Consider the following 21744-nt stretch of genomic DNA (forward strand, 5'->3'; position numbering starts at 1 on the left):
CATTAGACCACTAGGCCACTAGGCCACCACCCTATAAAACAAAGATTTAAGGGAAAGGCTGGACGGCTGTGTTGTGAATGAAAGCAGTAACATTGCAGGGACAAGCACATAAAGGGTTACGTCCTTCAGACGAAAGAAGGACAGCGTTCACGACATTGCTTTGATTTGACTTGTCCCTTGGAAACTTGTTGAATATTAAATATATTTTAAGAACATGGGCTCTGGACAAAAACAGCTCCTCAACCTGCAATCCTTCTGCTGCGTACACCAACATCCGGCCTCGCTCCATCTTCTTCTTCTGGAGAGTTTCATGGCGGTTGTCGTCCATAAGTGTTGCGTTATCGCTGTCTGCTGGAATGTCCCTTGCCAGTTTATTCTGGCATAGACATGGCGTGAAAATGCGCAAGATGGAAATATTCCTAAATGTAGTGCATGTGTGAATAGTGAATCACTGGCGGTGCCTGAAAGGTTATACCAGTAATTTAATGGGAATTTGTGACCTGTTTCAAAGAACATCTGCACTCTAATATGATTCATCAATGATTCAAGTCATCTTGTGTGTGCAGCACCAACTTTAACATTTTAAATAATCAGATCTAGGCTACTACAGAATATGTATGTAGAATTGATATCCGTAACCTTTCTTCTCTTTTTTTAGGAACATTTCAAGGCCAGTGGGTTGGCGGAATGCGGCATGGCTACGGAGTTCGCCAGAGTGTCCCATACGGTATGGCGGCAGTCATCCGCTCTCCGCTCCGTACTTCCATAAACTCTCTCCGCTCCGGTTCGGAGCACAGCAATGGTACAGCTCTGCTGGACCGGACTGGGGCAGTGGTTCCTGGTCCTCCTTCTGTTCCTGGCACTTTGACCACCAGCGTCTCCATGTGCAGTACAGGCAGCAGCGGCAGCAGCCCCGCTGTGTCCCGTGGAGGTTTTGTGCTGACGGCACACAGCGAGGCAGAACTGCTGAAGGGGAAAAGAAAAGGCGGGCTGTTCCGGAGGTCCATCCTTTCCGGGCTCAAGCTGAGGAAGTCTGAGTCCAGGAGCTCCCTGGCCTCCCAGAGGTCTAAACAAAGCTCATTCAGGAGTGAGGCAGGGATGAGTACTGTGTCCTCTGCTGCATCTGATATCAACTCTACTATCAGGTAAAAACAGAAGTAGGTGATGGAAGGGGTGTGGTGGGCAAGCGCTACCTCAGGTCAGGTAGGGGTATGGTATACTAGTTAGTGAGGCTGTCTTCAAACTGAAGGTCTAGAAAAAAGTGACAAAGACACAATGAAAGGCTTGATTTTATATTGCAATCCAGTACCCTCGGAATTACATTAATATATTCCACACCTCACAATTTACATCAACTGAATGTCAACATTCAATGCCAAGTATTTTGAGTCTGACTTTGATGCAGGAGACTAAAGTTTCCGTCCTATAACAAACCCACAACTAATGTCTGCCTTTTTACTAGCTGTAACTATGATCCTTCCGAAAACAATTTGAAAATTTTACGTAGAAAGCAAGAGTTACATTTTTTCTGGCATTAAACCTAATCCAGGTTTTTGCAGAATTATCTAATATCAATACACAAAATCACTTTTTTACACATTATATCTGTATCGTCAAAAACGATTCCTGGTTCATCTTTCACTCTGCATTAATCTAATTTAGGGGCCGTGCAAATCTTCCTCAAGCCCCCTAGTATCCTGTTTCACGCAGAAACATGTCAAAGCAGTTTCAATGCCATTTCATGGTAACATTAAACTCTTCATACTCTACTGGCTGACTCTGCACTCCAACAACTCTCCTTTGTAAAATAGAAAGTCCCACAAAAACAAACAACAGTTAAATAATTGGAGAGTTTGGAGAGAAGTGTGTCATATCAACTCTGACATGAGGTAATGAAATGAATGAAAATGGGGAGAAGGGTGGAGTGATTGGACAGGAAGGGATAACGTAGGACGTAGTTGAAAAACAAACTGTCCTTCATTTGAAGGACACAAGGCAACAAAACGCACCTGTCCTATTTAAGTGTCTTTAAAATGGATTGGCATACAATCCAAATTGGCCTATGGGTCAAAAGGTCAGTTTACTGGTCAGCTGACCTGATACAAAGTTTACATTGTCTTATCCAGTAATAAGCCTGTTATCTTCATCTCTCTGCTCTGCTGTTGTTCTTTTAACATTTTCTGATCAGTCATATTGGACACACCAGTAAGTCATAGAGCGGACATGCTGCTGGGCACTCTGAATTACAAATAAAAAATGAAAGCCTGTTTCATTCATTGTGTATACAGTAGTGTCTTTGACCCTGAATGTGGTGAATCAATTGGGTACTAATGGAAAGACTTAATGTAAAATTCCAGGTACGCTGGATTGAGGTGGTTTATTTTTAAAGGCACCAATTACTCAACGGCAAGAGTCAGCAGCCTTTACCCTTTTGTTGGCAAAGTTGCTGACAGCAGCTTATCAGGTCTGATTAATTATTGGCAAAGCTGATAAGTACAGAACCTTCTAGGTTTTTTTCCCCATTCTACTACTGTAAACATGTACAAACGAAAAGCCTCTGAGGGCTCATGTATGAATGCAAGATCAAATACATCATTTTTATATAATGAGGCAATTAATAGATCATTTACTGATGTGTTAGATATTCTTATCATTTCAACACATTATAGAGCGATATAGACCAGTGAAAACATGGTAAAGGGAGGTACCCATTGGCCAGAGGAGGAAAGATGTAAACAATCCTATGTGAAGACACTTATTATTCCCAACCAACTTCAGATGGACAGTAAAGTGAATGACCATTGGGGAGTTTTATACCAAGAATTGGTATTATAGGTAAAGACAGTGACAAGGGAATGGGGAAAAACGTCTGTGAATCTCTCCCATTCTTCATAAGACGTCCTGAAAAAAAAATTGGGATTCTTTGATTTGAAGAATCAATCAATAAATCTAAAATTATTAGGAATAGTTCAACATTATTCGAGATGCTCTGATCTTCTTTCTTTCCAAGTGACGAATGATATCAATGTCTGTATGATAAGTATGTAGACTTGAGTGAGGACATTGTTAGTCTAGCTTAGCATACAGACTGTAAACAGGAGGAAACTACCGGGAGTCCTGTTGTCTCAGTGAGGTTGCCAGCTAACCCATGCTGCAGGTGGTGACGCTGCACAGAAGTGCTGAGCAGATGGATGAACTAGTTCATCAAGAAATAGCTCCACACGTATCTCTCCTTAAAATCTCAAATGCTCCTCTTTACTTTTGTAACAAACAAAATATAACATATTAGATTGTCAGGCTAGCTGTTTTCCCCCCTGCGTCCAGTTTGTATGCTATGGTAAGCTAACCACTTTCTGGATCCACTTTGTACTTTATAAACAGACATTGCTATTGACGTACAAGGCTCGTTTATGTAACATTATGGTAGAGCTCTCGAGCTTACCTTCCAAATAAACCTCTTTTGTTCTCCTCAAAGTTATATGTAGGATGATTGATTAAAGAGATCCCCAGCCAAACCAATGCAACCTTTCGCCTTTCCAGTCTCGGAGATGCAGACGCAGAGTTGGCTGTTGCAGAAGACGATGTGGACGCCACAGCAACAGAGACCTACTGCGGGGAGTGGAAGAACGACAAGCGGACAGGGTTCGGTGTGAGTCGGCGGTCAGACGGGCTGCAGTACGAGGGGGAGTGGCTTAGCAACAAACGCCACGGCTATGGCTGCACCACTTTTCCTGATGGCACAAAAGAGGAAGGGAAGTACAAACAGAACATCCTGGTGAGCGGCAAAAGGAAGAATCTGATCCCTCTCCGGGCCAGTAAGATCAGAGAGAAGGTGGACCGAGCCGTGGAGGGAGCACAGAAAGCAGCCGACATCGCCCGGCAGAAGGCTGAGATTGCCATGTCCAGGTAGTGGCTTTATGGTGGTTTGTGGATGAGTTTGTGCGTCTGTCTTTTCCCTCCATTCTTCAGGTTGAAGTAAAAGGCCACCCAGCTTAGAGGTGGTTTGTATAGGCTGGTAAGGTCATGGCTAATGTATAAAAAAAATGGCTGCTGAGCCCTTAACATTATAAGCTATATTCACATAGACCTAGCAACAAACTGAATGTACAACTGAACTGAAGACAATTAGAATAAGCTCTGAATGTTGCAGTTGTTCCAATGGTAAGACCGTCACTTATTGATATACATAGTGAAGTGCACTTGAGGGTGACAAAATGATTAAAAGTAGCAAAGAGATTTTTAAATTCTACCTCTAATTTCTATTCCTCAACTTCCATCTCACTCTCTGTTTCTATCTTATCTCTCTGTCTTTGTATTGTACCAGTGTCCACCCCCTACTGATGGATCGATGTGTCTGAATCATTGGGGGAATTGGCTCTACATGTACACTGGTGAATGGCCCCACATTCATATTGAGATCAATGACAGATTAGGATCAGGATTAAGGTTAAAATGAAAGTAGAGTTAAGGAGGTTATGATAAGTGAAACGGCATGCGACGCGTGACCATCAGGAACTGTTAAGGTTCTGATGAAGCTGCTCTGCTGAATGGAAATGAGAGCCTGCTCTCATTATAACTCTGCTCATTGAACTGAAACAATGAGCACAGTTGGGGTTATGATGTTAATGGACGTGCTCTGACCTTCTGTACAGCAGCTAGAAACTTTTGGACAGGAATATAAAGCAACAATTTTAGTTTTTCAGCTCAGAATCTAAAGTAATTAGCTGTCCTGGGACCTGTAGTCATGGATACACATCGATACTCTTGTCATGTGGGGACCCATCACAAGTAGGCCTATGACCCACTTTGGTCCCAGACCTTGTTGTTTCAAGGAACCAGGTTATAGGGCCATGGATACAGTACTTCTGTGGCAGTTCTTGCTGTGAAAGTTTCTTTTTTTAGACGTCATTTGGAGATTGGGGTTGTACGGCAAGGTTTGGATAAGAACATTTAACAAGTGTCAAGGTGCACATTTGGATAATGAGTTTAATCCAGGGATACAATCTGAGCAAGCAATTTGGCAGCTAGCTTCACATTCCACATTTATATCCACTAAAAGATGGTTTGCCTGAGCCAGTTCTGAAAAGTAATACAGAAGGTCACAAGTAAAATGTCTATTTTAGTTCCCCATTGGCTGTATTGGTATTTAAGCAGTATTTCCCTGACATTATAGCAACAGCCTTGAGTGATTAAAAAATTAGAAATGTGACTTAATATGATGCATTTTAACAAATGGTGCTGGCCATAATGTTAGAGAACCATGCTTATGAATTCATTGGTTTATTACTCTGGCATGATAAATGTAGGTGGGGAAAGTGAAAGATTGGCTCGGTTGAATGAGTGCTTGGAAGATTACTTGGAATATCCTCTGACTTGCAAAACTAAAGTTTTGAATATGACTCATAATAAAATGGCAAAAAGTCATTTATTAAGTATGTATTCCATTTTGGCTCGGGAAATGATATCTGACTTTTTCCTCCATTTGGGTTTTTTGTGATTCTTTTAATTTGCTGAAAGTGTGCTAACGCAGCACACATTTCAAACCTGAACTGTGAGGACATTTGCTACAATATAAGTTCCTACTGTATGCAACCTGCAGTATGTGACTTGTGTTTGAACACTCAACAATGGAAAAGAAGCAGATCCTGTAACGAAGACACCTAGCCTTACAGTGCTAGCACACATTTTGAGTTATGTTGTACAACAGGTGTCCTGTCCTGCAAAGGAAAGATATGAGAAGATACATGGCTGCAGAGTGAAAGCAGCCTCATTCACAAACTCAATGAAAAGGGGTCAGGGTTACTGTGTGACTAGTAGTAACAGATCAATAACGTAACACACTGACATCATGGTCAATAACTGTAATTCACATGTATGTACACAGTATATGTACAGTATATATCCTTGTGTTTGCATCTGTTCAAGAGAAGTTTCAAGACTTAGATGGACAAGCTTGTTACTGGTATAGAGTGGACACAAGAGTGTGACAGAAATGACTTGAGATTGAAAAGGTAGAGATGAAAACAATGTAAAAGTGGTAGTTAGAGAGAAAAAACAATATGAAAGTGAAACGGAAAAAGTAAGAGAGAGTGAGAGAGATTTCCGCATTATGGCAGGCAGCCTTAGAGAGAGCAGAGAGGCGGAACTAGAGGCACACACACACACGCGCACACACACCACACACACACACACCACACACACACACACGCACATACACACACACACACACACACACACACACACACACACACACACACACACACACACACACACATGCAAGACAATAAATACGTTGAATCTATAAAAGATGCAATCCTATTAGTCCTGTTGACATTCTTTGGCTGAGGGCAGTTTGACCACAGCTTGCTACAGCTGCTCACCTAACTCACCCACACTTTTAATAAGTCATGCACAGTCAGAAAGAAAGAAATGTAGACAAATTAAAGTCCACATCAGTCACTGGGTTGTCTTACATTACGGTGATATGGACCAAAACGTTGTCACATCCATCCATCCATCCATCCATCCATCGTCTACGGCTTATCCGGGGTCGGGTCGCGGGGGCTCCAGTAAGGAACCCCAACCCCTCTTCCCCTCTTCCCTTCGAGGGTTACCGCCCCTTGAGGCACCTAAGACCTTGAGACCACAGCTCCTCACCGCAGCTTCAGCAATAGAGGTTTTGAACATCGCCCACTCAGGTTCAATGCCCCCAACTTCCTCCGCCGGAGGTGTGAGTTGAAGATCTTCCGGACAGGGTCTTCCTCCAGACGTTCCCAGTTCACCCGCACTACCCGTTTGGGTTTACCAGGTCTGTCCAGAGTCTTCCCCCACCCCTTGATCCAACTCACCACCAGATGGTGATCAGTCGACAGCTCCGCCCCTCTCTTCACCTGAGTGTCCAAAACATGCGGACCACAGATCAGATGATACGATCACATCAATCGATCATTGACCTTTGGTCTAGGGTGCTCTGGTACCATGTACACTTATGAGCATCCTTATGTTCGAACATGGTGTTTGTTATGGCCATTCCATGACTAGCACAGAAGTCCAACAACAAACGACCGTTCGGGTTTAGATCAGGAAGGCCCTTCCTCCCAATCACGCCTCTCCAGGTGTCTCCATCGTTTCCCACGTGTGCGTTGAAGTCCCCCAGCAAGACTACGGAGTCCCCTACTGGAGCCCCCTGCAGGGCTCCATTCAGGGTCTCCAAGAAAGCCGAATACTCCGAACTGCAGTTTGGGGCATAGGCCACGTAGCTTCTTCGGGCTGTGCCTGACCAGGCTCCGTGGCAAACCCGGCCACCAGGCGCTCGCTGTCGGGCCCTCCCTCTGGGCCCGGCTCCAGACTTAACTGCATTCCAAATTACATTTCAAGGGAAGGGTGTTTTTTTTACTTGGTTAGATACTTGGATAGATACTTGGGTTTAGAAAAGATATCATGGTTTTGCTTAAAAATAAGTTTGCTTGTTACTTCATGTAAGTTATGGATGTAAAATTTTACAAGTCAATGTTGATTTATGATTTCACGTTAACAGCGGTCTCCTGGGTGAAAGTCCGGTGTTTGTTTGAACCATTCATCAACCCCAACCTCCTCTCTACATTGATTTCCGTGGACTGAAACACATTTGTGATATATCAAAAACAAATGTAATCTGGGACAAAATAGGTTTTCCTCGCTGTCAGTTGTCTTTGCCTGTCAAACTGTTTGCTTACTTTGTCAATCTGCTGGTTTACACCTGTCTCTCTGCCTCTCTCTTGGTGTCTGTATTCGTTCCAGTGGCTGTCTCTCGATGTTTCAACAATAATTGCTCGTCTGTCTGGGAGAAGTTTATCCATCTTTGCTTTACTCTGTCCCCTGATATTATCCTGATGTTTTTCCTTGAAAACCATTTAAGTTCAAAAGTTCTGTGGAGTTAAACAATGTTTGACTGAATCCTATGAGTTGTAATTTGGACCCACAGGTTGATCTGGCCGGGTTAAGACACTAGGAAAAGAAAGGTGCGAAGATACAGTCATGTAAACTTCAGCTTGTGCTTGGATATCTGCAGGGCAGGAGTTTATGCACAAGAGGTTATGGCTTAAATTATTTTTAGGGAGGGACAGAGTGTCCTTGTTTAAAGTAGAGTGCCATTTTCTGCATGCCTAAAGCAAATAAACCCTGATCTCAATACAAAAAGTACTTGAATGAACCTATTTCATGAGTGGAGGGCATGATATTCTAGCTAGCAGCTCTGTGAGACAAAGCACCGCTGAGGAGCTTTCACACATCTTGATATTGTCATTATTCCGAAACCCCAATAGTCCAAAAATAAATAAATATCGGTTGTCTGACAAATGGGAATTTTTTTAACAATTGGGGTTTCGGAATAATGAGCCGTCGGAACAATGGGCAGTCTCCATCTTCATTTCGTGTGATAGCACTAAATACTAACATTTGCCAACTATCACTAAACACAAATTACAGCAGGGTAATGGGAATGTCATTAGTTTTGCAGACATTAAAATTACATGTTTAACCTGATAATGGCACAAGGGGAAAGTTAAGAGATATTATTACAGTTTATCTTGAAAGGAACACAAATGTCTTTACCAAAGCCATGGCGATCCATCTCAAAGAAAAAATGTTGACCGAAAAATGATGGGAAAATGGGAAAAAGTCAGCAAAGTGCTTTACCTGTTCAACATTTACCTGTTCACCTGTATGATATTTTACCAGAACTTATTTTATCATTTTTCGAGCGTGCTCCTCCGAATGTGCAGCAACACGAGCGATCAGTGCACCTGCACAAGCCCCGGCAGTGTAGAACCTGTTTAGGCAACAGTACTTAGGTTTATGAAAAATATATTCATGATGAAGATAAGCACATTTAAAATACTTGGTGAAGTTTAGGCAACAAAACTACTTGGTTAGGTTTAAGAATAGATTGTGGTTTGGGTTAAAATATGCCATTCCTTAAGTGCAGAAGTCACATAACAAACACGGGACACGAACAGCGTTCTCCTGGGTGAAAGTCCTGTGTTTTTACTTCATCACCCGTCCTGGCTCACATGTATTTGGGTTACATATGAATTATATATCATTACTTTTAGAAGGTATAACTGCGAACAGTGTATGACAACAGCCTGTGCCTACACTCACACAATCTTTCTATTATTTTGTCTCCCTAAAAACAGCTGAAATCTACGTTTAGAAATGGTCAAAAATCTAAATTTATACTAAATTAAAAAACTATAACATGTTTTTCGATGTCTGAGATGAGGTATTTGAAACAGACGCAGCATGAAAGTGCTGATTCTCTAAGTGATGCAGGTTGGTGGTTTGCTCGGATAATTGCAGAAATCCAACTTGACACTCCTGATCCAAACTCCATGTGCAGTACAGTTGTCGCCTGGTCTTTAAACCAACTCTGTCTTTTTAGTACACTCATGCACACACACACACACACACACACAGAAATGTCTAACCCAGATTTCGACAGCAGCATAGCCCAGGACAGGACATCCTCTCCTTCTCCCTCTCTCAGTGTCCCAGAACAGAACAGCAGGGTATTTCCTTGTGGAACACCAGGAGAAACCCTGAGAGGTGAAACACAGTCACAGGGTATTTGCTTCAGATACTCTTGGAGCTAAATGAAATAAGTCTGTCTTAAGGATGATGCATCTCTTTAGTGTTTCTAAACATGTTCATAGGCTGTTTATGAAAGTTTATCTAACTTCCTAATGTCAATGAATGTCAGGAGGCAGAGAGGTCAAAGGTCAGGTTCGGCTCCAGAACAAGATCCCGGAGCTGCTAGGAATTGTGTCAGCTGCCTGATGTTACAGTAAATCCTGTATTTGTATGATACTAGGCTCATATGCTCTGATCACTGCTGTCACATGTGCTGATGTAACTTATGTGACTACCTGTGATTAGTTGGTACCAGATAAACAAACCAGTGACTCAATTTGCTTTGTGGATGGAGCCATTCACTGCAATCCTGTGACCTCATTTCCTCAGCATGCCTAAAGCCACACTCTCACACGCACACACGTACATCACTTAGCGGTGATACACACCGGAAAACTCTGTTAGATAGTCAGGTATGAATCACCCTCATCCGCTGGTTCACAGTAATGACAGAGATGATGGAGGAGCTTAGCAGAGTCCTGGATTAGACTTTCTCTCCCTGTCGCTCCCCTCACCTCCCCTCACCTCAGTGTGCCTGTGTTTGTCTTCCTCTGTGTGTATCTCTTCCATCTACCGTTTGCTTTGGTTCTCCTCTTCTTTGCTGTCCTCCTTTATCTCCCTCGTCATTTTGGTCTTGGTAACTTTGCCCATTCACTGTCCTCTTAAAGGTGCTACATGTAGCATTTTAAACATTAATATACCTTTGTCAAAGTGTACGCAATACTATAGTATAATTGACCGTTCGCTAAATTAATTCCCTGAGCAAAATAAAAGCAAGATCTTCTTTGATGCTGGAAGTGTTAGCATGTGTGGCTAAGTTTCTATCTACAATAGTAACCTAGCATTACTAAGTCAATGGTCAAATCATTAGCTAAATTAGCTGCCCAATAGCTCTTATTTTGTGGGACTACAGGTTACATTAGAAAAGTCCCCATGTGGACCACTCATTGTGTCAGAGCCAAGATGCTACAACATTAAAGTTCAGAGAATGTGGTTTTGTCCTGATCTGTATTTGTTGGGAAAAGTTTACACTCCAGCAATTCCACCCAAGAGATAAAGATACGCAACTCATTAGTTATAACTTTTCAGTAAAGGTTTTTCCTTTCATACTGTTTGAAAATGAACAATAAAGGATAAATATAACCTTTCATTGCCTGTCAAAACAGTGTTTCTAAAGTAAGCATCCAAACTGGTTTCTTATTACATTTTTATTTATTATACTGAACAATTATAGTATAATTTCCAAGCTTTACCTCTGCAATACATGAACAATGCCACTCCTTAATTTCTGTAATGTCTCACCAACAGTCCAATATCCAAAAATCTTTAAATTACAGTTGCATAAAATAGAGAAAAGAATCAAATCACTTTTGAGAAGCTTGAACCAGAACATATTTGGTTATTTTAGCCTCACTTGGTAATGTCAGTCTGCTGGTAGGTCCACCACTTTGGTCTGGATTGTAATATTTTAAGCTTTTGAAAGAATTATAATAATAATAATAATAATAATAATAATAATAATAATAATAATAATAATAATAATAATAATAATAATAATAATAATAATAAATGTTATTTATAGAGCGCTTTAAAAGGTACTCAAAGACGCAAAGATGTACATATAACATTAAAGATTACATTAAGAAAAACAGGACATCAACATTAAAGATGCATAGAAGTAATTACATATTAAAAGCAGATCTGAAGAGGTGAGTTTTGATTTGGGATTTGAACATGGTGAGATCGGTACAGTCACAGATGTGTTTGGGGAGTGAGTTTTGGATGTGTTGGAGTTTTTTGATGAGTTTGGATGGTGTGCCGTAGAAGAGGCTGTTGTAGTAGTCGAGTCTGGATGAGATGAAGCCGTGGATGAGGGTTTCGGCAGCAGGGAAGGAAAGTGATGGGCGGAGACAAGTTTTTTAGATGAAAAAAGGCAGTTTTGGTGATCTGATTAATGTGGTTCGTGAAGTTGAGGATGCTGTCGAAAATTACTCCAAGGTTCCGGATGTGTGGGGAGGGAGACAGAGTGGAGTTGTCAATGGTAAGGGAGAAGTTATTGTTGTTTTTGCTGAGGGACTTGGGACTGATAGTGAGCATGTCAAATTTATCACAGTTGAGTTTTAGAAAATTGTTTCGCAATCAGGATTTTATTTCAGTAAGACAGTTGGTCAGAGTGGAGAGGGTTGCAGTGGTGATGGATTTTGTTGAGATGTAAAGCTGGATGTCGTCGGCGTAGCAATAGAAATGGAGGCCATGGCGGAGTATGATGTGACCGAGGGGGAGGAGGTAGAGGATGAAGAGGAGAGAACCAAGCACCGAACCCTGGGGGACGCCTTGGAACAGGGGAGCAGGGGAGGAGGTGCAGTTGTTGATGTTGATGAACTGTTGCCGGTTTGTGAGGTATGATTTCAACCAGGAGAGAGCAGTGCCGGTGATGTTTAGGGATTTTTCGAGATGGGAGAGCAGGGTGGTGTGGTGGATGGTGTCAAAAGCTGTAGTGAGGTCGAGGGGGATGAGAATGGTGAGGTGTCCAGAGTCGGAGGAGAGGAGGAGGTCACTGGTGACTTTCAGGAGCGCTGTTTCTGTGCTGTGTTGTGAGCGGAAGCCGGATTCGAATGGTTCAAACAGATCGTTGGAGTTGAGATGGGTTTTGAGTTGCGTTGAGACTACGCATTCAAGTATTTTTAAGAGAAAGGGGAGGTTGGAAATGGGCCGTAAATTACTCATGATGTCGGGGTTGAGTCCAGGTTTTTTAAGGATGGGGGTGACAGCAGCCAGTTTAAGTGAAGGGGGGAATGAACCAGAGCTGAGAGAGGAGTTGATGATGAGAGTGATGAGTGGAGAAATTGCTGAGAGACAGTTCTTGACGAGATTGGAGGGAATGGGATCCAAAGTGCAGGTGGAAGTTTTCATGCAGATCATGATGTTGGATAGGTCCATGGGGGACACAGGGGAGAACTGAGATAGGGTCTGAGTGTTAGAAGGGGGGAGAGCGTGGTCGGAGGTCGGGAGGGCAGGGGAGGTGGTCATGTTGCTGTAGATGGTGTCTATTTTTGATTGAAAAAATTAAAGGAAAGAATTGCACTTGTCAGTTGTGAAGGATATGGAGGTGGTGTCGCTTGGTTTCAGAAGTTTGTTGATGGTGGAGAAGAGAGCCTTGTGGTTGGAGGAGCCGGAGTGTATGAGTTGAGAGTAGTAAGAGGACCGGGCTGTGTTGAGGGCAGTTTTGTATTCTTGTAGCTAATCTGTGTATGCTTGGCGGTATAGTGTAGTAGTGTGTAGTCTTTCAAGTTGACGTTTTCGGGATTTCATTGTGTGGAGTTCAGGAGTATACCAGGGAGTTGAGTGAGTGAATGTGACAGTTTTCGTTTTGATGGGAGCCAGTTAATCAAGACAGAAAGAGAGTGTGTTGTTGTAATAATGGACCAGTTCTGTGGGATTACCAGACAGCAGGGAAGGGGAGGCGGACAGTGTACTGGAAATGGCATCGGAGAGAGCGGTGGAGGAGAGAGATTTGATATTTCTGAAGCTTATATTCCGTTTTTCTTTGTGGGTGGGGATTGGGATGTCGATGTCCATGGTGATTGCCAGATGATCGGAGATGTTGAGGTTGAGGCTGGAGAGTTGGCGAATTGTCAGACCAGTTGAGCAGACTAGATCCAGGATGTGACCACGGCTGTGGGTGGGGAAGTTGATGTGTTGGGTGAAGTTGAAGCAATGGAGCAGTTCCAGAAAGTCTATGGCAGGTTTGCAGTTGTTGTCGACGTGGATATTGAAATCCCCAGGAGGAGAACAGAGGGTGAAATTGCACAAATCTGGGTCAGAAAGTCAGAGAGGTTAGATAGAAAGGAGGAGTTTGGCTTGGGGGGGCAGTAAATAATGGCAGTGACCAGGGGAGTGGAGCCAGAGAGTTTAAAGGCGAGGTGTTCAAATGAAGGAGCGGCAGGAATGGAAATGGTGGTTATTTTTATGTCCTTTCTGTAGACTGCAGCAACACCACCTCCCCGCCCTTCAAGACGAGGTTTATCGATGTATGTGAATCCGGTGGGTGTGGTCTGGTTGAGTGAAAAATAGTCTATGGGTTTGTGCCAGGTTTCAGTGAGACAGAGGAAGTCCTGGTTGTGGTCGGTGATGAATTCATTTAGAATGAGGGTTTTATTGTTGAGTGAACGGGTGTTGAGCAGGGCCAGTTTTAGATGGCGTTGTTGTTTTGTGATCGGTTGGGAGGACTGAGGGAGGAGATTGGACAGATTCACGTGCTGTTTGTTGTGATGACGTAATGCGGAAGTGGGGATGCGACGGGATGGCCACAGTGAGGGGATGGAGTTTGGGGACATGAAATGTCATGCAGAGATGTCGAACATGGTAAACATAATGCCTCTAAACAGCCCTTTATGAATCCAGAGTGGAGACAATGGGCAGCCTTTTCTTATGATTTTTAAAATGATAGTAAAACCATATTTGTCATAGACCCCTTGCCCCTTCTCCTTCTACTTTAATGTCGAGATGTAGAGGTTGTCAATCTTTTGGGCACTGCTGTAATTACGCTGTTTTACAATTAATCTGGCAATGATTCATTGATGTTGAATACGTAACCTGTCAGTCCATCTTCTTTCATCCTATTCAGTCTTTCCCCATGCCATTCTCCATTCCCACCCTCTGTACCTCTCCTTCATCACACACTCTCCTCCCTCCCTCCTCATCACCTCACCTCATCTCTCTTTCCTTTCTATCTTCTGCAGCTTTTTTCTTTTGGACAGGATGTTGTGTTGTATCATCAAGCCCCCGGCATCTCTTTCCTCTTCAGGCAGTTGATTCATCCTGAAACAGGTTGTTCCCGGGGAAGACGGGAGTGGGACAGGAAATATTGGAGGAAGGGATGAGAGAGAGAGGGACAGAGAGAGAGAGGGACACAGAGAGAGAGGGACACAGAGAGAGAGGGACAGAGAGAGAGAGAGGGACAGAGAGAGAGGGACACAGAGAGAGAGGGACAGAGAGAGAGAGAGAGGGACAGATAGAGTGAGAGAGAGAGGGACAGAGAGAGAGAGAGAGAGGGACAGATAGAGAGAGAGAGAGGGACATAGAGAGAGAGAGAGAGTGACAGAGAGAGATGGAAGCAGTTTACTCTTGACATTTAAACCTTAAACAAGACTTATGTCAACATTTCTACACGTGATTATGTCATGTGAAACATTAAGTCTTATTCTCTCTCCTTATATCTCACCTCACCTCCCCCACAACCAACAGGCATGCACTCACACATGGTGGTGTTGAGTATACTGTGGGCCTGGCAGAGCAGCGCTGGCAGAGAGTGCAGAGAGGGGCAAAGAGAAACAGAGAGGCAGAGAGGAAAAAATCAATAGCCATCGACATGCAACACTGCATCAAGACTGTTTCTGCCCAGAGAGAGTATAGGGAGGGGGGATAGAGGTTATTTTACACGAGTCGAAAGCCCTTCAAAAGGCAGAGAAAGATAGGCAAATGGAAAGAGAGACACCAAGGTGAGAAGAGGGTTACAATTGTGAGAAAATATCTATTTGATATAAGCAGAGACAGAAAGAGAGAGAGAGAGAGAGCGGGTGTGGCAAGTGGCAGATGAAAGGGGGATTGTGTTAAAGAAAAGGAAGGAGCCATTAGGAAGAGGCAGAAAGGAAAATGGGAAGAAATAAAAGAGAGAGCGAGGGAGATATGAAAAGGAGTAGTTAGAGAGATGACGGAGATGTGAAAAGCCCGACAGGCAGAGGCGGTGAGATGAATTATTTTGTGATAGTAAACACATATTCAAGCAAATATGCTCTGTAATAATTGTTCTCCCATAGCTACTGTGTGAGGTATCACATGTGTATACTCTTCATGGTGTCTGTGTGTGTGTGTTCCTCACCCTCTGGCTCAGGTGTCTTTTATAATGAGATTCGTCAGCCATAACAACACACAATAGAACAAATAACTCGGATATGAATTAAGGGGTGTATGCCTCATGTCTTTTTCATAATGATACCGGAGAATAGAAGATTTATATGGGCTACAACGTGATGTGATTGTATGTCGATGTATTATTTTAAATGGCAACAACAACTTTCTCCCCCTTAGCGTTTCCAAGTGGTATTATTGTTGACGCCAATGTTGCAAAAACAACTGGATTGCTTTCAGTTTTCCTCTGAGCCCAGCAACTACCAACAACACAGTTACTTTGGGTGTTCCACCTTCCGCCATTTCCAGGACTGTTGATAGTAACTGCAAACAACTGACATTGATACTCTTTGGTAACTGGGGATAGCTACCGGGGGAAATTAAATTGCTACCGTTTTCCTGCTTGGATTGCGCAATGATTGACGCTCTTCCTTTATGACTTAAATGGAGCCTTAATGTTCCTGGGAGATCGTACCCAGTGGCAGACAGAATTGCATAGTGAAAGCGAGGCTTATAGGGAACCAATCCAAACGCTGATGGTGTCATTATTTTATAGCCATTATATTGTGCAATTAACATTTACGTCATAATGATAAGTGAACGCCAAAGACTTGTCTATTGCCACTTTAAGTTTCCTTAATCACAGGACAAAATGCCCTTAGTGTTACTAAGGCTTGCAAACTGTAGTAAAATACAAAATAAAATTGTACAAACAGCGTATAGCTAAAATTATTTAAACATATTTACATTCTCGAGCATGCTCGTTGACAGCTATTTGGAGAGACAAGCGATCACTCAGATCTAGGAACATCCTCCTCCTAACTATCTAGATTCCTTTAATCAGTGTTTAAAAAAGTTAACAGCTCCAAGCAACCACTACTGCAGCGTCTATGTCAACTGAAAATGATGTTGGTGGGACTGATACGTCACTGGATTGGGCAAAGAAACTCACTTTTTTTTTTACAAGAAATCATCGACAGCCACACCAAGCGAGCTAGTTCTGAAAACACAGTATGTATGTAAAAATGATGTGTGAGCAAAAAGTGTTTTCAGGTTGTTTTCATAAAGTTTTCCAACTGCACTGAAACAACAAAACTCTGCATTATGTGGTGAGAAGTGGTCCAGACATTCTGGTTGAAGCTCTGTTATTTCCCTGTGAGCCACACCATACACACTAACTGTTCTCATGGTCAGTGGATAAAAATGTCGGGGTGAAACAGAGAAAAAAACAAAACGTTGTCTTTAGCTAACTTAGTGTGCGGATACTAGTCTAAACCATGTCCACCCTGTCAGGTTAATTGGTTGTGAGTTGTACAATTAAGGTTACCAACTGGTTTTTAAGTCATCAAGATCAAGATCAAGATCAACAAACAGATTCCTACCTTAACCTGAACTTTAAGTTTTTTAAGGGTTATGTCCATATTGCAAGGAAACAAACAGCAGTATCCAATACAAAGTTAATGGCGGTGAACTGGTTGGGAGAGTCTTGTGTGTATTGAATAAACCATGGGTTAAACATAACTAGCCCATACATCAGTGAAATACATAACTACTGTTGTGCACTGTTGGCACTTTTATTGTTCCAAAGGTTACTGTGGGTTTGTATTTACCTACAGTATTTTTGGACAATGCTTTTCTATTATGTTCTGTTCTATTCAGCTACAATTCCTTATCTCCTTCCAACCATGCTGTACTTTTTTCTAAAATGAATTTGTTTAGAACCCCATTGCCAATGATTCTGAATGTATAAAGTTAAAGTTTACTTATTTATTGTTCACATTCTGTTCCCTATCTTCTGTGTGTCAGGACGGCTCATGCGCAGGGTAAAGCAGAGGCAGCGGTAGGAGCAGCTCAGAAAGCCCAGGAGGAGAGTCGCATGGCGAGGGTCACTGCCAAGCAGTTCTCCCCTTCCTTCCAGCACCCAGGAAATGGTGGGCAACAAAATCACAACATACATATTTACTCATATGCCACACGTGTCCATAATCCACACAACCAGCCAAGCAGACATATATGCAACAACACGTGTACCCCACCCACACATGCGTGAACGAACAAAACACATACACATGTGTGTGGGATGGTGGTAAAGGTCAGTGAAAACCACCCTCCAGCTTTGCGTTTCTGCCTCTGTCACTCACACCTGTACAGCACTGCAGATAGCCAACCCACAAGAACATGCATTAGTCAGCGCACATACACACACACACACTTTATGACACGTACTGTACACTCACACAGATACCTGAGATGACAGTGATTGTTCTGTTGCCATCTATTCTGCTCTCAGCGGCTGTCTGTTGCTATTGTGAGGACATCTATGACAAGTATCAGTGCTGACATTTTGCAACATGTTTGTGTTGATAAGTACATCCTGGACATCATCGTGTACCCTGCGCTATTTTTTGCATTTGTTCGCAGATAAAAAAATAAGGGGCCGTACAACATTTTTTAGAGGGGAAGAGGGGGTCAGAGAAGGGAGTTTTAATTATTTTGGAAAAGCAGGGGAGGGTCCTTCAACTTTTTTCTCATCCCAGATTCACTCTTCCAAAGACGATCACAAAGATGGCTTTTTATATTTAACATCTGGAGTAATTGTCTTCAACAGGCCAGGCCATCAAGCATGTTTGATTGATTTGATGGACATATTTATCGTTTTGTTATGTTTGCCAAGAATTGCGTGTATGTCGAGGGTGGGGGTCCAAAGAAAAATAATAATAATAGTGTTATACATAAACAAAAAAAAAGGATTCAACCCCCTCCTTTGCACCCTAATAATTTTCGAACAGTCCCTTAAGCCATATGAATATAAATAAATGCCACACGTGTGCAAGATGCAAAATGCACATAAACGGTAGGGGCAGTGTGGTGATGTGACAGGTCAGGGGTCAGTAGACCCCACCAGCAGCGACAACAATGGCTAAAAGACAAGATAATCACCCCAATTACACCACGTGATGATGTGACAATATGCTTGTCAAAAAAGCTGGCGACAGATCAGTACCCTTTTAGAAGGCAACCCAGAAACCTAAAAAAATAAATAGAAACAAAACGACTGTTACGTCCGTGCACGTGGGGATATGTTGGACAAACGTAGTAGGGACGTTGCAGAGCGTGTTTTGTCCACAAGTCATTAGACGCCTGAGCTGGCCAAGCAAATGTATTAAAAATCCGGATGTTCTATTGTGCCCTTTTAGTGGCATCCTCCAGTAACACGCATGTATAAGTATGTGAACAATTCTGTTGTCTACACAAACGCGTAGTTAAAAGCGAGTATATCTCCGGCCTGACATGTTCTGAGATAATACGCATGTTGGCTGTGCTGATACTTTTTGTGCTATAATTTAAACAAGTTTAAAGTAGTAAGGCGGTGTAATTTCAATAAGAATGGAGACAGCTATATAGTTTCCCCACATCAACACCTCACAAAATGTCTGTCATCTTTATGATGTCATCTGTCTTCTGCAGGCATGGAGGTGCAGCGTCCCAAACATCAGGTGTCCAGCGAAGTGGAGGGAGAGGGGTTGTCGAGTAGCGCGGGCACAGCTGACAGCCCCGATCTCTACGTGAAGAGTGCGGGCTCTGACGACCCCTCTAACGACGCCGCCACCCCTGACCTCAGCCCCCCTTCTTCCTCCCCACCACACACCCCGCCTCCCCCCGCGAGGCCGTCCCAGCGAAGCAAAAGTGCTCGCTTCCACCGGCAGAGCGCCGTGGACCACGGGGAGAAGGGGAAAGACGGAGGAGAAAGGGGTGAGAAAGGCGGAGGAGGGCAGACGGAGATCCAGGTGTCGGTGGAGGGGGGAAGTGGGGGAGGTGAAGGTGGAAGAGGAGGAGGGAAGGGGGAGTACCCACCGGCCAACAGCTGGAGCGAGGACACGAAAAGGGGGATTTTGTCAAAAGGAGGAGCTGGGCTCAGCGGACGAGGTGGGAGCCGGACCAACGGACACAAACACAGCTCCTCCAATCACAAGTCCCGGGAGCATGGGTCATCCAATCACAGACAGGCCAGAGGGGACAGGTGGACGGAGTCGTCCTCGTCTGCCTCTTGGACATCGGGGCACAGGGGCATGCACGGTCGGGGAGGCCGGCTGCTAGAACAGGATGAGGAGAAAATGAGCAATTATGAGATGGAGATGAAGCCTTTACAGCCCAGAGACTCCACTACCCACAAGCCCCATGGGCACGTGGAGGAGAGGCAAGGGCATAGTCATGCTCACGGAGAGGGGCGCTCGCACACCGTACAACGACAGAGGCATAAGAACCGTGAAGGGAAGGAGGGAAGGGAAGGAAAAGAGGGGAGGGAAGGGGGTAAAGACTCAGTGCACAAGCTGGACAGACCGGGGGAAAATATGGATTCACGGCCTGTACGTCGGGACCTAACCCTCTCCCCCCCTCTGAAGTCCTCCCCCATCACACGGGAGCAGCACGACCACAGCCTCACGCAGAGGAAAGGCAACTCGGTAAGACTCGTACTGAGCACGCTAACACGACTCTGGTACACGTAAATACAACACTTAGCCACCTCTGAAAGATGAGATTGAAAGTGCACAAGATTTTGTGTTTCACAAAGCCGTTGATATCCTCAACACGACCTTGCACTGGCTGAAAAGCCTTCTAGTTACAAGGTAGTTCGAGTTGAAATGTAGGAGAAAAACACAACATTAGTCTATTATTAGTTTATCACATCTGCAGTAGTGCCTGTTTTGCCGTTCATGAAGTCAATCAATATTGTATTTTGATTTTTGATTTTAAATATATAGTATTTAGACTATGTAGTATATGCAGCACCCTTACTGTTAACATCATCTAATGTAGCACATGTCAACTTTAGAATAACAATAAACTCACTTTATGAACTTTTATGTTAATATGTAGAAGCAAAGAGATGCCATAATAATTTAAATTACACATGCTATGAAAAGTAAAAACTACTGAATCCTTAATGTTGAAGTCTAAATACAACTGAATGTATAACATTCAAATATTTTCCTTTGAAAACCATGCGTCTGAGTTTAAGTGAAATTTCCAGAAGGTAGTTTTAAGATGTACAATTTCAAAAACCTTTTCTCTTTGAGGGTGTTCACAAATGCAGACAAGACAAAATATATAACTGCAGGGAGTTTCCAGTCACTCATCTCAACTTCTCTGTATCATGTGATTGACTGTATGTCTGATCGATTCCGGCTCAATTTCTTGTCTGTGGCAATCCACATGTTGAAGAATATTTATCATGTTCTGAATTTAGCCAATCCAATTTGTGCCACTTTTATTTTGGTCTTGATTTGAACTTTAATGTTAGAAATTTAATTTAATTTTACTCTAATTAAATCTGCAACTTGTGTATAGTTTTTTGAACAGTAATAATTTTTCAATCAGATTTCCTAACCTTGAGACAACATACTGAAAATCTATTTTTTTATTGCAGAACTTGAAATTACCTTCTGGACATTTCAAAGAGAAGAAATTAAACCACAGAAATAAACATAGATAAGTAAAATGTTAAAACTTTAATGCTTGAATTTCAACATTAAAGCAGCTATAGTCAATATTTGTATATACATATCAGATCACATGACAACTTATGAGTGATAGGGTTGCTTGTAGTGATGAGTTTACAGAGAAATATCAAGTGCAGTTCTGTTTTCTTTCATCTCATTGTTCACAAGGTTCCTGCTGATCAAAAATATTTAAAAGGCATTGAATAAATTAATCTAAAATTAAAATAATTGGTATTAAAATGTCATAAATCAATCTTTCAAAATTCTTAAAATGCTAAAACACAGGAAATAGGATTTGATCTAAAAAAAATATGCTGACATTACAATTAAAAAGAAATCTCTTTAAAATAATTTACCAAATGTCCTATTCACATTACCGTCACACAGTACCCAACTACTCACAGCACTGTTTGCGAGCGGGATGCTCAGAGCAGATGCTAGCTAGCGACGACATGGGTTTTATGTAATTGTCCCAAACCTATTTGGAAAGTATTAAATGTTGTTTATTTTTCTTCAATTTGATTATTGCACAGTTGGTCTTAAATTTCCTTCTGAGTGGCATTAAAAAATCCTAAATCTAACTTCCCCTAAAATGTAGAAAACCTGCTTTAGATTTTCCTGCCCAGTAACTTTACTGCTTTGACTCACTCTCACAGCTCTTATT

The 21744-nt window shown here is 42.6% G+C and overlaps 1 protein-coding gene across 1 annotated transcript in view; it reads left to right on the forward strand.

The window, feature by feature from the left end:
- Positions 1 to 21744, forward strand: part of jph3b (junctophilin 3b) — a 49358-nt gene that overhangs the window by 15428 nt on the left and 12186 nt on the right. The window contains exons 2-5 of the mRNA XM_029434173.1: positions 659 to 1145; positions 3541 to 3906; positions 17386 to 17510; positions 19048 to 20042. Coding sequence (XP_029290033.1) covers positions 659 to 1145; positions 3541 to 3906; positions 17386 to 17510; positions 19048 to 20042 — 1973 coding nt within the window. The remainder of the gene's footprint in view (positions 1 to 658; positions 1146 to 3540; positions 3907 to 17385; positions 17511 to 19047; positions 20043 to 21744) is intronic.

Source organism: Cottoperca gobio, chromosome 6, assembly GCF_900634415.1.
Source record: "Cottoperca gobio chromosome 6, fCotGob3.1, whole genome shotgun sequence".
NCBI classification, from domain to species: Eukaryota; Metazoa; Chordata; class Actinopteri; order Perciformes; family Bovichtidae; genus Cottoperca; species Cottoperca gobio.